The following is a 12,927-nucleotide window of genomic DNA, read 5'->3' as shown; positions in this document are numbered from 1 at the left end:
CGTAACAGCCTCCCCGAACAGGTGGCGGAATGTGGCGACTAGGGGCTTTCCACAGTAACTTCATTGAAGCCTACTTGTGACAATAAGCAATTTTCATTTCATTTCATTTCATCCCTGCAACCCCACCTTACCTCTTTGGACATTAAGGGCAATTTATCATGGCCAATCCACCTAACCTACACATCTTTGGACTGTGGGAGGAGACCCACACAGACATGGGGAGAACATGCAGACTCTGCACAGACAACCTGGCACCCTGGAGCTGTGAAGCAACTGTGCTAACCGCTATGCTACCGTGCTGCCCGGTGAACTCGGAGTCACCCTCCCTTCAAAGACCTCTGACATGACATCTGAAAATCCCTGCCAAAATCCCCTCAGCCTCGGATACGCACAAAGCATATGTACATGTTTCGCAGGACTTCCCCCACGCCTGTCCTCCACCTCCTCAAAAAACTTACTCATCCGGCCATAGTCATATGAGCCCTGTGGACCACCTCGAACTGGTTTAGGCCAAGCCTGGCACACGACGAGGATGCATTGACTCTCCCCAGGCCTTCTCCCATAGCCCGGCTTCCAACTCCCCTCCCAGCTCCTCCTCCCACTTCTTCTTCACCTCCCTTATTGGAACCCCCTTCCCACTCCATCAGTTCCTTATATATTTCCGAGCCCCTCCCCTCCCCAGCCCCTGCTTTTGACATCACCTTATCCTGTAACCCCCTTACTGGGAAGCGAGGGACCTGCCTCTGAATAAAATCCGTGCAGGTACTGGAACCTGTTCCCACGTGGCAACTCAAACTCCTTCTCCAGCTCCTCCAAGCTCAGGAAACCCTCCTCAATGAAGAGGTCCCCAAATTTCTCAATCCCTGCCCGCTGCCACCTCCTGAATCCCCCGTCCAGTACCCCCAGAGCGAACCGGTGATTATCACAAATCGGTGACCATACCAACGCCCCCTCCAGTCTCATATGCTGCCTCCATTGCCCCCACACTCTCAGACCTGCCACTAGGCTTGTGGAGTCCTGAGCCGGCACGAAGGGCAGAGATGCCATTAACAAAGCCTTCAGACTCGTGCCCTTGCAAGATGCCGCCTCCACTCGCTCCCACACCAACCCCTCCCCCATTACCCATTTCCTAACCATCGATATATTAGCCACCCAGTAGTAATTAATAAAGTTCGGAAGGGCCAAGCCCCCCCTCCACACGCCCCCGCTCAAGAAGGACCTTCTTCACTCTCGGGACTTTTCTGCCCCATATAAAACCCAAGATCGGCGTATTCATCGTTCTAAAAAATGTCTTAGGGATGAAGATTGGAAGACACTGAAAGACGAACAGAGATCTTGGGAGGACTGTCATTTTCACAGTCTGTATCCTCCCCGCCAGTGACAGCGGGTGCACGTCCCACCTACGGACGTCCTCTTTCATTTCCTCAATCAACCTGGCCAAATTTAGTTTATGAAGCTGACCCCAGTCCCTTGCCCTTGAATCCTCAGGTACCTAAAACTCCCTCCCACCACTTTGAATGGCATCTCCCTCAATCTCCTCTCCTGCCTCTTGCCTGGATCACAAAAACTTTACTCTTGCCCATATTCAGTTTGTAACCTGAGAACCGACCAAATTCCTCCAGTAGCCACATAATTCCTGCAATTCCCCCCAATGGGTCTGTTATACAATGATGTAGAGATGCCGGCGTTGGACTGGGGTGAGCAACACTAGGTTAAAGTCCAACAGGTTTGTTTCGAATCACTAGCTTTCGGAGCACTGCTCCTTCCTCAGGTGAATGGGAGGAAGGAGCGGTGCTTCTTCACCTGAGGAAGCAGCAGTGCTCCGAAAGCTAGTGATTCAAAACAAACCTGTTGGACTTTAACCTGGTGTTGTAAGACTTCTTACTCTGTTATATAAAGGAGCAAATCGTCCGCATAGAGCGAGACACTATGTTTCACCCCCCCCTCTCACTATCCCCCGCCAAATATTCAATGTTCTCAGCACCATTGCCAAAGGCACTATGGCCAGGGCAAATAGTAATGGGGAAAGTGGACACGCCTGTCTCGTCCGCCGACACAGACTAAAATATTCTGATTGAACCCGATCCGTCCTTACATTCGCCACCGGTGCCTGATATAGCCACCAGACCCAATCCACAAATCCCTACCCAAACCCAAACAGAAATACGGGAAAAACGAAAGAAACCCAAACAACAAAAACCCAAAGTTTTTCACACCATAGTTCAGTTCTCCTCAATCAAAGTTAAAGGTCCTCCTTCCCCTGTTAGTCCATTGTCCTTCATGAGGTCCGTTGCGTCCTCAGCCAAGCCAAAGTACAGCTCCCGGCTCCCATAGGTCACCCATAGGTGAGCCAGGTACAGTAAAATAAACTTAAATCCCTTCTTGTACAGGGTCAATTTGACCTTATTAAAGCTCGCCCTCCTCTTCGGGAGCTCTGCTCCCAGGTCTTGGTACACCCAAATCTCGACGCCTTCCCAAGTGCATCGTCTCCTCTGCCTGGCCCTCCTCATGGTGTGTTCCTTGTCCAGGAACCGATGCAATCATACCACCATCGCCCTCGGTGGCTCGCCCCCCCTGGGGTTTTCACATCAATGCCCTGTGGGCCCGATCCACCTCCACTGGCTGGTCAAATGCACCTTCCCCAAGCAGCTTCTCTATCATCTTCCCAAAATACGCACCTGCATCTGATCCTTCGATTCCCTCCGGCAGAACTACGATCCGGATGTTCTGCCTCCGAGAACAGTTCTCCAGGTCCTCCACTTTCTCAGGCAGTCACTTCTGCTGGTCATGCATCAGCCCAATCCCTGCTGCCATTGCGGTGGATTGTTCCTCATGCTCCCCCGCCAGCTCCTCCAACCTCTGGGTCGCCTGTCCCTGGGCTGCCAGTCTCGCCTCAATGCGGTCAATCACCGCTTTGATCAAATCCACTGCCCGGGCCAGGTCCTCCAAACTTTCCTTCCGCTGTTGGGTGAACCTCTCATTCAGGAAGCTCACCAACTGGTGCATCGACCACTGAGTCAGCAGGGCCGGACCCTGCCCATCCTCCATCTCTGCGTGCTTTGTCCGCACCACACTCGCCTCAACCAACTGATTCGCTTTTTTCCAGGCACTTCTGGACCGCAGCTCCATAAACTAGAGGTCTCCCTCTTCTACTCTCACTTCTGCATCTTTTTCCTGCAAAATTCCTGTGACAAACCGGCGTAAAGACCGCCATGAGCGGGAGCTGCCAAATATGCGATCACTCACTCCATGGCCGCCACCGGAAGTCTCGCCGTATATTATCACTGCATATACTTGATAAATAGAGCTGACATTCGTTTTATGGTGCTAATTTTAAGAATTCCCATGAAAACATTTGGGACCCTGGTCAAGTCTGTACATAGTTCCATTGTGCGTGCTGGAGCAACTTTATTTGTGAGGGCCATCTCATTGGTGTATCCGTGTTAAATACCCAATTACGGATGACCGGTGGACCAGGGGATGTAAGACTCAATAAGAAGGATGGTGGCAAATTGGCTAGCACTGCTGTCTCACAGCTCCAGTGTCCCAGGATCAATTCCGGCCTTGGGTTACTGTCTGTGTGGAGTTAGCACTTTCTCCCTTTGTCTGCGTGGGTTTCCTCCGGGTGTTCCGGTTTCCTCCCACTGTCCAAAGAAGTGCAGGTTAGGTGGATTGACCATGCTAAATTGCCCCTAGGTTACAGGGATAGGGTGGAGGTGTACGCTTAAGTAGGGCTGGTGCAGATCCGATGGGCTGAATGGCCTACTTCTGTACTGTAAATTCTATGACATCAGCCATATCCAGATAATATCCTGTGGGCGGAACAGTAGCACAGTCGTTAGCACTGTTGCTTCACAGCGCCAGGGACTTGAGTTCAATTCCCAGCTTAGGTCACTGTCTGTACGGAGTCCACACGTTCTCCCCTTGTCTGCATGGGCTTCCTCCGGGTGCTCCGGTTTCCTCCCACAAGTCCCGAAAGATGGGCTTTTTAGGTGACTTGCACATTCTGAATTCTCCTTCAGTATACCTGAACAGGCGCCGGAGTGTGGCGAATAGGGGCTTTTCACAGTCACCTCATTGCAGTGTTAATGTAAGCCTACTTGTGGCACTATTATTAGGAGAGCTCAGCACTGACAGAGGAGAGAGAAACCTAGGGGCACCGCAGAGGTGTTCATGATGGCCTTCCCCTTCAATGGTAAAAACATTATAAGGGCCTTAGGGTGGAGGTGTGGCCCTCCAGAAGAATGCTGGGCTGTTCCTGAATCCTGTGAGCATTGCAGCCATAAGACCATAAAATGATAAAAGATGTAGGAGCAGAAGTAGGCCATTCAGCCCATTAAGTCTGCTCCACCATTCAATGAGATCATGATTCATCTGATGTGATAAATCTTAACTCCACTTTCCCACCTTAACCCCCAACCATGATTCCCTTACTGATTGAAAATCTATTTACCTCAGCCTTGAACATACTTAATTTGACACAGCCTCCTCAGCCCTTTGCGGTGAAGACATGCCACCATTTCATTACTCTCTGAGGGAACAAATTCCTCCTGATGCTACCAGTTAAATGAACCATGCATGGCCCAGTGACATCCCAGTGACAGCCTGCCTCCACAGAGTCAACAGGCCCCCCAAATAGCCCCCCCCCATCCCCCAATCTCCAAACCTGTCTCCAATGGGCTGGAAGAATTCGGTCCTAAATCTCTACAATGGTGTGCAAATAAACATTTTGAAGTATTTCTTATTTTTATGTAATAATTTATCTAGTGCCCTTCTTTATTTTTCCATCATTTTCACTTTCAGCTCAGGGTTCCAGTTTTACGACACCTTGGGCGAGTGTGCGGTCAATTCCAGCCCCAAAGACCCCGGAGTCCCAACATAAGTGAATTAAGCAGTAATTTGTATATATTTTCTGAGACTTTTGACCCTTGACTGCTCCAATAACGTACAGGCACCAGATTTCTAAGTAAAACGTGATAACAGTTTATTTATAAGAAGAGCAGAGATAAACATGTAATGGTGATAGTCAAACAACGGGCTGCTAATCTAATTACTGCCTTTTGATCTTCTGGCTGGAACATCAGGCCAGAACCTCAGGTTGTGGGATCCCCTCTTAGGGTGACACTTTAACTTGTGTTTACCTGGGCCTTATGATAGAAGATGCACTTTAGGTCCATTCAGTTTCTTATCTGTTGTCAGCACGGTAGCACTGTGGATAGCACAATTGCTTCACAGCTCCAGGGTCCCAGGTTCGATTCCCGGCTTGGGTCACTGTCTGTGCGGAGTCTGCACATTCTCCCCGTGTGTGCATGGGTTTCCTCCGGGTGCTCCGGTTTCCTCCCACAGTCCAAAGATGTGCAGGTTAGGTGGATTGGCCATGCTAAATTGCCCTTTGTGTCCAAAATTGCCCTTAGTGTTGGGTGGGGTTACTGGATTATGGGGATAGGGTGGAGGTGTGGACCTTGGGTAGGGTGCTCTTTCCAAGAGCCGGTGCAGACTCGATGGGCCGAATGGCCTCCTTCTGCACTGTTAAGTCTATGTTAATGTCATCTTCAGCAGACTGACTGATAGCTTGCTTTAGTCAAAGAGAGTATCAGAGCAGCAGCTTTCACGAGGCCTTAGAGAGATACAGTAACCTTATAGGGAGAGGAGTGCCATTGCGTCTACACTGACCCTTCAAATAAGCAGTCTACCTATACCCACTTCCCCCCTATTCCTGTAATCCCATAACCTAAGCTGCACATCCTGAGGGACACTGAGGGACAATTTATCATGGGCAATCCACCCAACCTGCGCCTCTTTGGACTGTGGGAGGAAACCAGAGCATCCGGAAGAAGCCCACACAAGCATGGGAAGAACGTACAAACTTGACACAGAGTGACCCAAGCTGGAATTGAACCCAGGTTCCTGGCGCAGTGTGGCAGCAGTGCTAACCACTGTGCCGCCGTGCCGTCCCAATGGAGCCAATTGGCTGCTGACCAAGTCCATCAAATTGTGACATCATCAGATCATTGTACTGGGTGGGGGGGGGTGGTGGGGGGGGGGTATTCTTGGACCAGACTAAATTGCACATTCTACTGGGGTGTTCTTGGACCAGGCATGTCACATTAAACCGGGATGTGGGGGTGTCTTTGATTAAAAGCAAAGGTTGAAGTACAGCAGAAGCCAGCATGACAAAAAATTAATTATTAATTAATTAAGGTGTTACGTACACTTGACTGCATGATATCATCATACAAGGCTGGCCAGAATCTTCTGGGAACTTCCTCTTGACCTCAAAGAGCCATGTTTGTTGCTTTTAGAGAGGAACTAACTATTCAAAATGGTCTAATCCTGCGAGGTCAACAATTCATCATTCCGTTGCTCTCCAATGGTACCACACACAAGTCCATAAAGGGTACCCCCGGACTGGATACAACTAAGACCAGGGCCACAGAGTCAGAGTATTATCTCTTGATGCAAGGGGTCTCCAATTGCTACCCTTGCAACACACTTAACCCACACCAACAAAAGAGCTCTTACACTTACATGAGGTCCCTGATGTACCGTGGGCATTACGGCAGTAGACATTTTTGAATGGGACGGCAAGCAACGCCTGGTATTGGTGGATCCGTGCTCTGGCTGGTTTGAACTGGACTATTTGCCAAGTACAACCAGCAGTTTGGTAATTGTAAAACTCAGGAGGCACTTTGCCACGCAAAAGCTCATGACCGACAATGCCCACCAGTCTCTGCTGAATGCCATCCTTTGCATCCATTTGGGATTTTCATCACGTACCAAGCTGCCCTTTATGTCCACAGTCAAATGGTTTTCCATCACACACGCTCCGTCACACATCTTCTGGAAAAGTGTGCGCGGGACAACATTGATTTCTAAGCTGCACTTCTAAGCCTATGTAATGTTTGCTAGCAGGGCCTTGCCTTGCCAGCTCAATGGCTCTTCTCCAGACACACCAGGATCATGATCCCGACCACCAATGCCATGTTACAGCCAGATTTGTACCAACCGATGAAGCATTGCTACAACACAAATTAAACAACAAGTCACACTATAACAAACACACCCATGCTCTATGTCCTCTAGTACTGGGCAAAGGGTCCATATGCGGATCACATGAGGCTATGACCTTTAACCAGTCAAAAACAAGGCTTTGTACCCCGAGGCTTAGTAGTGGCCTTCAGTGGCGGACAGTATATATGCAATCACCATCACATGATGCCACTAGCCAAACCACCACCAGTAGCTGATTACTCAGATCAACCACTGTTCCTGGACCTCAGGCTCCACATGTTTCCCTCAACCGGATGCTGTTGGACTCCTGTGTGGCAAGTCCAAGGCCTTCAAACTGGACAAACAATATACCTTCCGTGCCCACCACAGTGCGCACTGCCAATAGGACAGTCCCACCTGCACCTGCTGGTGTCTACACACATTCCGATGCTTGAGCAAGCCTAACACGCAGTATCAGGACTTCATCATGTCTTAAAATGCCTGGATTTACCAAAATCATTCCATTAGTTTTACTTTCTCCCTTCCCCAACCTGTTCTGCAAGGAGAAGGAGGAGCGCACACAATGGACACACAACGTGCTATTCACTGGTTGCAAGAGCCAAGTTGAAGTTCTATTGTTCAAATGCCACACTGGGCACACAACAGTCTATGCACCAACTGCATGAACCAAATTGATGTTTTATTGTTTGTATAGACTGCTGTACACTTCTGTAAATTAGTTGTATGTAGTTATACGCGTACACTGTTACATCTTACACTGCTGGGGGCCCAAACTAAATGGGGAGGACGTAGACCGGGTCATCACGTGGCTACGTGACTACGTGATGATGGGTCACGATCATGGGGGCGGAGCTTAGCAGGGATACCTGGGACCTCGGGCAGTTAATGAAAATTTGTATGTTTAGTTAATAAATCTCCCATTTGTTGAAAGTTCCTTGTGTAGTCGTTGATTTAACGGACCACGCAGAACTACATCAGCCTCAGCTTCTCCAATCTATCCATATAACTGAAGTTCCGCATTCCTGGAACCATCCTTGTGAATCCTTTCTCAACCCTTTCCAATGCCTGCTGTTTCTTTCTAAATTGTGATGACCAGAATTGGAGATAATACTCCTGTCGAGGCCAAACGAGTATTTCATACAAATCCATCATAACTCCTTCATTTTGTACTCTATAACTCTACACCTTTACTTTTAAATCCTAGAATGCTGTATGTCTTAACCGATTTTTAAATCTGCCCTGCCACCTTCAATGATATACCCCCTTTAGAGTTGTATCCTTTAATTTATATTGCCCCTCCTCATTCTTTATACCTAAAAGAGTCACTTCACATATCTGTGCATTGCATTTCATCTGCCACTTGTTCACCCAATCCACTATCCTCTCAGAGGTCATAATGCATCTGAGCTTTGTGCCATCTTCAAATTTTCAAGTTGAGCTCTGCATACAAAGATCCAGGTCATTTATATCCAGTATATCAGGAAAATAAGTGACCCCAACACCGATCCCTGGGAATCCCACTATACACCTTGCTCCAGTCCAAAATAAGAAGTGTTGGAGTTAACCCAAGCAGAATAGCTTTGGTCTTGCCAAGGTTCAGATAACTTGAGATTAAACAAGCAGGCCCAAGGTTTATGTTGCAATCAGTATTTATCACTATCAGCTCATAACAGGTTTTCAAACCGTGATCCATGTGTCATCAAACAGTATGATAAGATTGAGAGTCTTACGTTCCAAACCTTCCATTTGATCGGGTGTAGTCGAACTGGGGCATGATAATGACAGGAAAAGCCACAGGCTCTGTGTCATTCCAGATTATTGCACACCAAGGATGGCTCTTTCCATAATATGTCATAACCCAGCTCAGAAATAGGGCACCATAACATGACAGACATTTTGTATTGACAGAGCCCTCAACACAAGTCACCTGAAAGCCCTCAACATTGAAATGTTACCAGGATATCATGACCCTTACTCAGGAAGAATACTGACACGGGGAGAAATAGGCTGCTTCTTGAGTCATTATTACATCTGGAAAGAGGTAAGACGATTGATCCTCACCAACATGTTCACCTATTTCAGGCAATTGTAGATGTGTTGTCATTTAAAAGTGTGGTAGGCAGCATGATGGCACAGTGGTTAGCACTGCTGCCATACGGCACCAAGGACCCGGGTTCGATCCCGGCCTCGGGTCACTCTCTGTGTGGAGTTTGCACATTCTCCCCATGTCTGCGTGCATTTCTCCGCCACGACTCAAAGATATGTAGGATAGGTGGATTGGCCACACTAAATTGCCCCTTAATTAAAAAAGAAAAACAAATTATTTTTAATTTACAAGTGTGGCTATCTACCTCCAGCGATTCCATTCGAGCTCCTAATGCTTTAAGAATGCTCTGTGACTTGAAATGAATGCATCTGGAGATTTTATAAAATTTAGAGTACCCAATTATTTTTTTCCAATTAAGTGGCCACCCACCTAGCATGCACATCTTTGGGTTGTGGGGCCAAACCCACTCAAACATGGGGAGAATGTGCAAACTCCATACAGACAGTGACCCAGAGCCGGGATCGAACCTGGGACCTCGGCGTCGTGAGGCAGCAGTGCTAACCACTGCACCACCGTGCTGCCCTACCTGGAGATTTTATGCTGCTGATGTAGAAACATCAATTCAGAAACAAAGACCGGAATTTTCCCATTGAGGGCGGGACCCAGATTGCAATGCCTTGTGAGATCTTGTTAGATCTTGCGAAACTTAACGAGCATCATAAATCTCTCGCAAGGTACCGGCTTTGTTGCATCTCTGAGAGTCGAGCCCGATGAAACCGGTAGATTGCGCCCTCTGCCCATACATTTCTGTACTGCAACTCAGATCTCTTGTACATAACTCACGATGGAAGCCTTTTTGAATCAAGAAAAAAGTGAATATCAATCTTGCAAGATCATTTGTTTGACTTGCAGCTGTTAGCCATTTTATAGAACTACTACCAGAGAACTTTCAATATCAGCCTGAATCTCTAAGCTGGAAGCGAATGTATATTTAGTTTGGATATCAGTACAGCGCATTGAATGGACAGAAGCAAAATAGAACCAGATATCGGGTGTGATTTTTCAGGCCAGCGCACAAATTTGGCAGCTAAATCTCACGAGAGGGCCAGAACGGGATTTGTGCCGGTGAAATCTCAGTTTTAGATCTTCCCCACACCCTGCCAGTGACGTGATCAGGTTCACGCCCAGAAAGGGCAAGAACCTGATTTCCATGAATTTAAATATAATTAAACATCTTTACACCGTACCTTCCAGCCCTATGTGATGTTTAGCCCTGGTGCCGTGATGTAACGCCGTCGTGACTCACTATTGATCATCGGAATCGAAACCCAGTCGTGGCCACACCGGGTGTACAGAGGTGCCTGGAGGCTCCAGGATTGAGGGCCGAGGCTAAGCAATGACAGTGCCCTCTGGCAGTGCCAGGGGTTGTGCTGGGGTCAGTGCTGTGGGGCAGTGAGAGGGGGCAAACCCTTCTCCTTGGGGGCGAGGGGGTGCATCAGTGAACGTATGGGGTGGGAGAGTGCCCTCCCCAGTGTTTTTGTGGTTGCAGGGGGGGTCACCCCGAAACTTGGTGGGTGGTAGGATCCTCCATGGCTGTGGGAGGGAGGGGTGTGCGAATGGGAGGGTTCTCAGTGTTCTCATTGATTGGGGCGCCCTTTACAAGTGGCGCCCGATCTCTATGTGGCCAGGTTTGCGGCTCCATTAGGCCCAGTCCCGCCAGAGTGACGGAGCTAAACACGCACACCAATTATTTTCTGACAAAGTGTTCGAAGATCTGGTCAGAAAATTTGTCTGTTTCTGGGGATCAACACGCCGGTTTTTCAGTCAGAGCCTGATACTTGGCCATTTGTTTATAAAATCCCACCCATCATCTCTCCTTCTGGTTTTACTTGGTTGATTTGGTGATTTGTATTACTTATACAATGGGGAGTGCTGGACAAATCTACCAGCCCCTCCACTACCACTTGTGATCTAAAAACAAAATTATTGAAATTTATTAAATAAATTTTGAGTACCCAATTCTTTTTTTTACAATTAAGGGGCAATTTAGCGTGGCCAATTCACCTACGCTGCACATCTTTTTGGGTTGTGGGGGTGAGACCCACGCAGGCACGGGGAGAACCCACTTGTGATCTTTGATAGTAGCTCCTCAGTTATGGTAACTTTTTCTATGAGTTATGCATTGCCAGATGCAAGTGAATCAGCATTTCTTTTCAATGTCTAGTGTACAATTAGCTGCCTGTTTTTACAGTAATGAACAAAACATCTGACTTCAAACACTTTCAAAATTGATGTGTCGAGAATTTCTTCCTCCAGATTTAGAATAACAGGTTTGGGCACCCAGGCAAAATGTCACTACCCTCTGTCTTTAAAATAACTGGGAATTGGTACTATATAAAAAAGAAGAGACTGCCATCTAGGCTGAGTCCAAGGAACTGCAACTAACCACAGCAGGGGTTGATTAATAAAAATTTAAAGTTTGATCCTTATAAAGGATTTCAAATAAATAAATGTCAATCATGGTTGTCAAAAGGGAATGAAATAATTATCTGAAGAGAGATAATTTGCAGGACTACAAGGAAAGGCAGATGTGTGGGGCTGGGTAAGCTGTTCTTGTAGGGAGCTAGCACATGCGTGAAGAACCGAATGGCCTCATTCTGCACTACAACAATTCTATGCTGTAACTTCCGAGCTCCCCAGCATCGGATTTGGGAGGGGAGGAGATGGGACCTCTTCAGAGGTTGCCAACTAAAGGTTTTCACGGCAATTGTCTAAAAATGCAATTCCCCTGGGCAATTGCCCAGTGCTGCGAACCACCCAAAAATGTAATTTAAATCACAAACCTCAGATGAGTACACAGAAAAGGTCAGATGCATTAAAACCTCTTCTAACTTCTGGGTAACTATTGTAAAGACACAGACAGCACAAGACTCCCCCCACATCCCTGGAACCGTCCCCCCATCCCCCAAGGTCCCACCAACCCTGAGGTTCGAACCACCCCACTGCCAACCTCACCCCCAAGGTATGGCACCCCCCCCACCCCGACCTCTAACCCCCCCAACCCGAGTTGCACGCTCCCCACACCCCTTCCTGAGGATTCTCCCATCAGATGAAATAGTTTCTCTCGATCTATCCAATCAAATCCTTCAGCTATCTTAAACACCTCAATTCGATCTGCCTTTAATCTTCCATACTTAAGGCCCCGTCTGTGCAACAAAACATTTTTGAATGTTCTGCCTGTTATATTTCAGGTCATTGACCGAGGACTAAAGAAGGCCCTCGTCTTAGAAGATGACAATAGGTTTCAGACACATTTTCGAAGAAGAATAACAAAGCTCATGGACGATATCGAGGAGAACCAGCTGGACTGGGATCTAATGTGAGTCTCAACATACAGCAACTGATTCAAAACCTCAGATTCAACATTGCAGGACTTCTCTGATTTTACCACAGTTTTCTAAATTAGATTTCCTCAGAACCTATAATGACGGAATACACTAACCAATGTGCTGGCTACATGCAGTTTGGCTAGAACAGCTATCTCCTGATGCACAAAGAAGAAAATGCTGTAAAACCCAGCCAGCAGTGCAGGCAGCATTAGTGGAGGGACAAACAATGTATTTCAGGTCGATGACTTTTGACCAGAATGAGAAGATGTTGGAAACCTAACAGTTTTAAAGTTTGATGTGGGGAGCTTTTAAGTAAGAGCTTTTTAAGTAAACACAGAGCGAGGAACGGGATAGGAAGGAGGAGAAAAAATTAAGTACAAAGGCTTTGGTATGTGTTTTTATTGTCTTTTGGTTCCCAGATGTTGCTAATTAAGGCTGGAACGATCTGAAACTCTAAGTTTAATTTTGCTATGCTGTCTG

At 47.5% G+C, this 12,927-nt stretch overlaps 1 protein-coding gene across 2 annotated transcripts in view; it reads left to right on the top strand.

The window, feature by feature from the left end:
* The window catches only part of LOC140426608 (procollagen galactosyltransferase 2-like), a 313,431-nt gene that overhangs the window by 271,288 nt on the left and 29,216 nt on the right, over positions 1–12,927 (top strand). For both annotated transcript variants that reach the window (XM_072511594.1, XM_072511593.1), the window contains 2 exons: positions 8,920–9,052; positions 12,310–12,437. In XM_072511594.1, the coding sequence (XP_072367695.1) occupies positions 8,920–9,052; positions 12,310–12,437 (261 nt within the window). The remainder of the gene's footprint in view (positions 1–8,919; positions 9,053–12,309; positions 12,438–12,927) is intronic.

The sequence above is a fragment of the Scyliorhinus torazame genome, chromosome 7 (assembly GCF_047496885.1).
Source record: "Scyliorhinus torazame isolate Kashiwa2021f chromosome 7, sScyTor2.1, whole genome shotgun sequence".
Taxonomy (NCBI): domain Eukaryota; kingdom Metazoa; phylum Chordata; class Chondrichthyes; order Carcharhiniformes; family Scyliorhinidae; genus Scyliorhinus; species Scyliorhinus torazame.
This window is presented reverse-complemented; position numbering and strand designations above follow the sequence as displayed.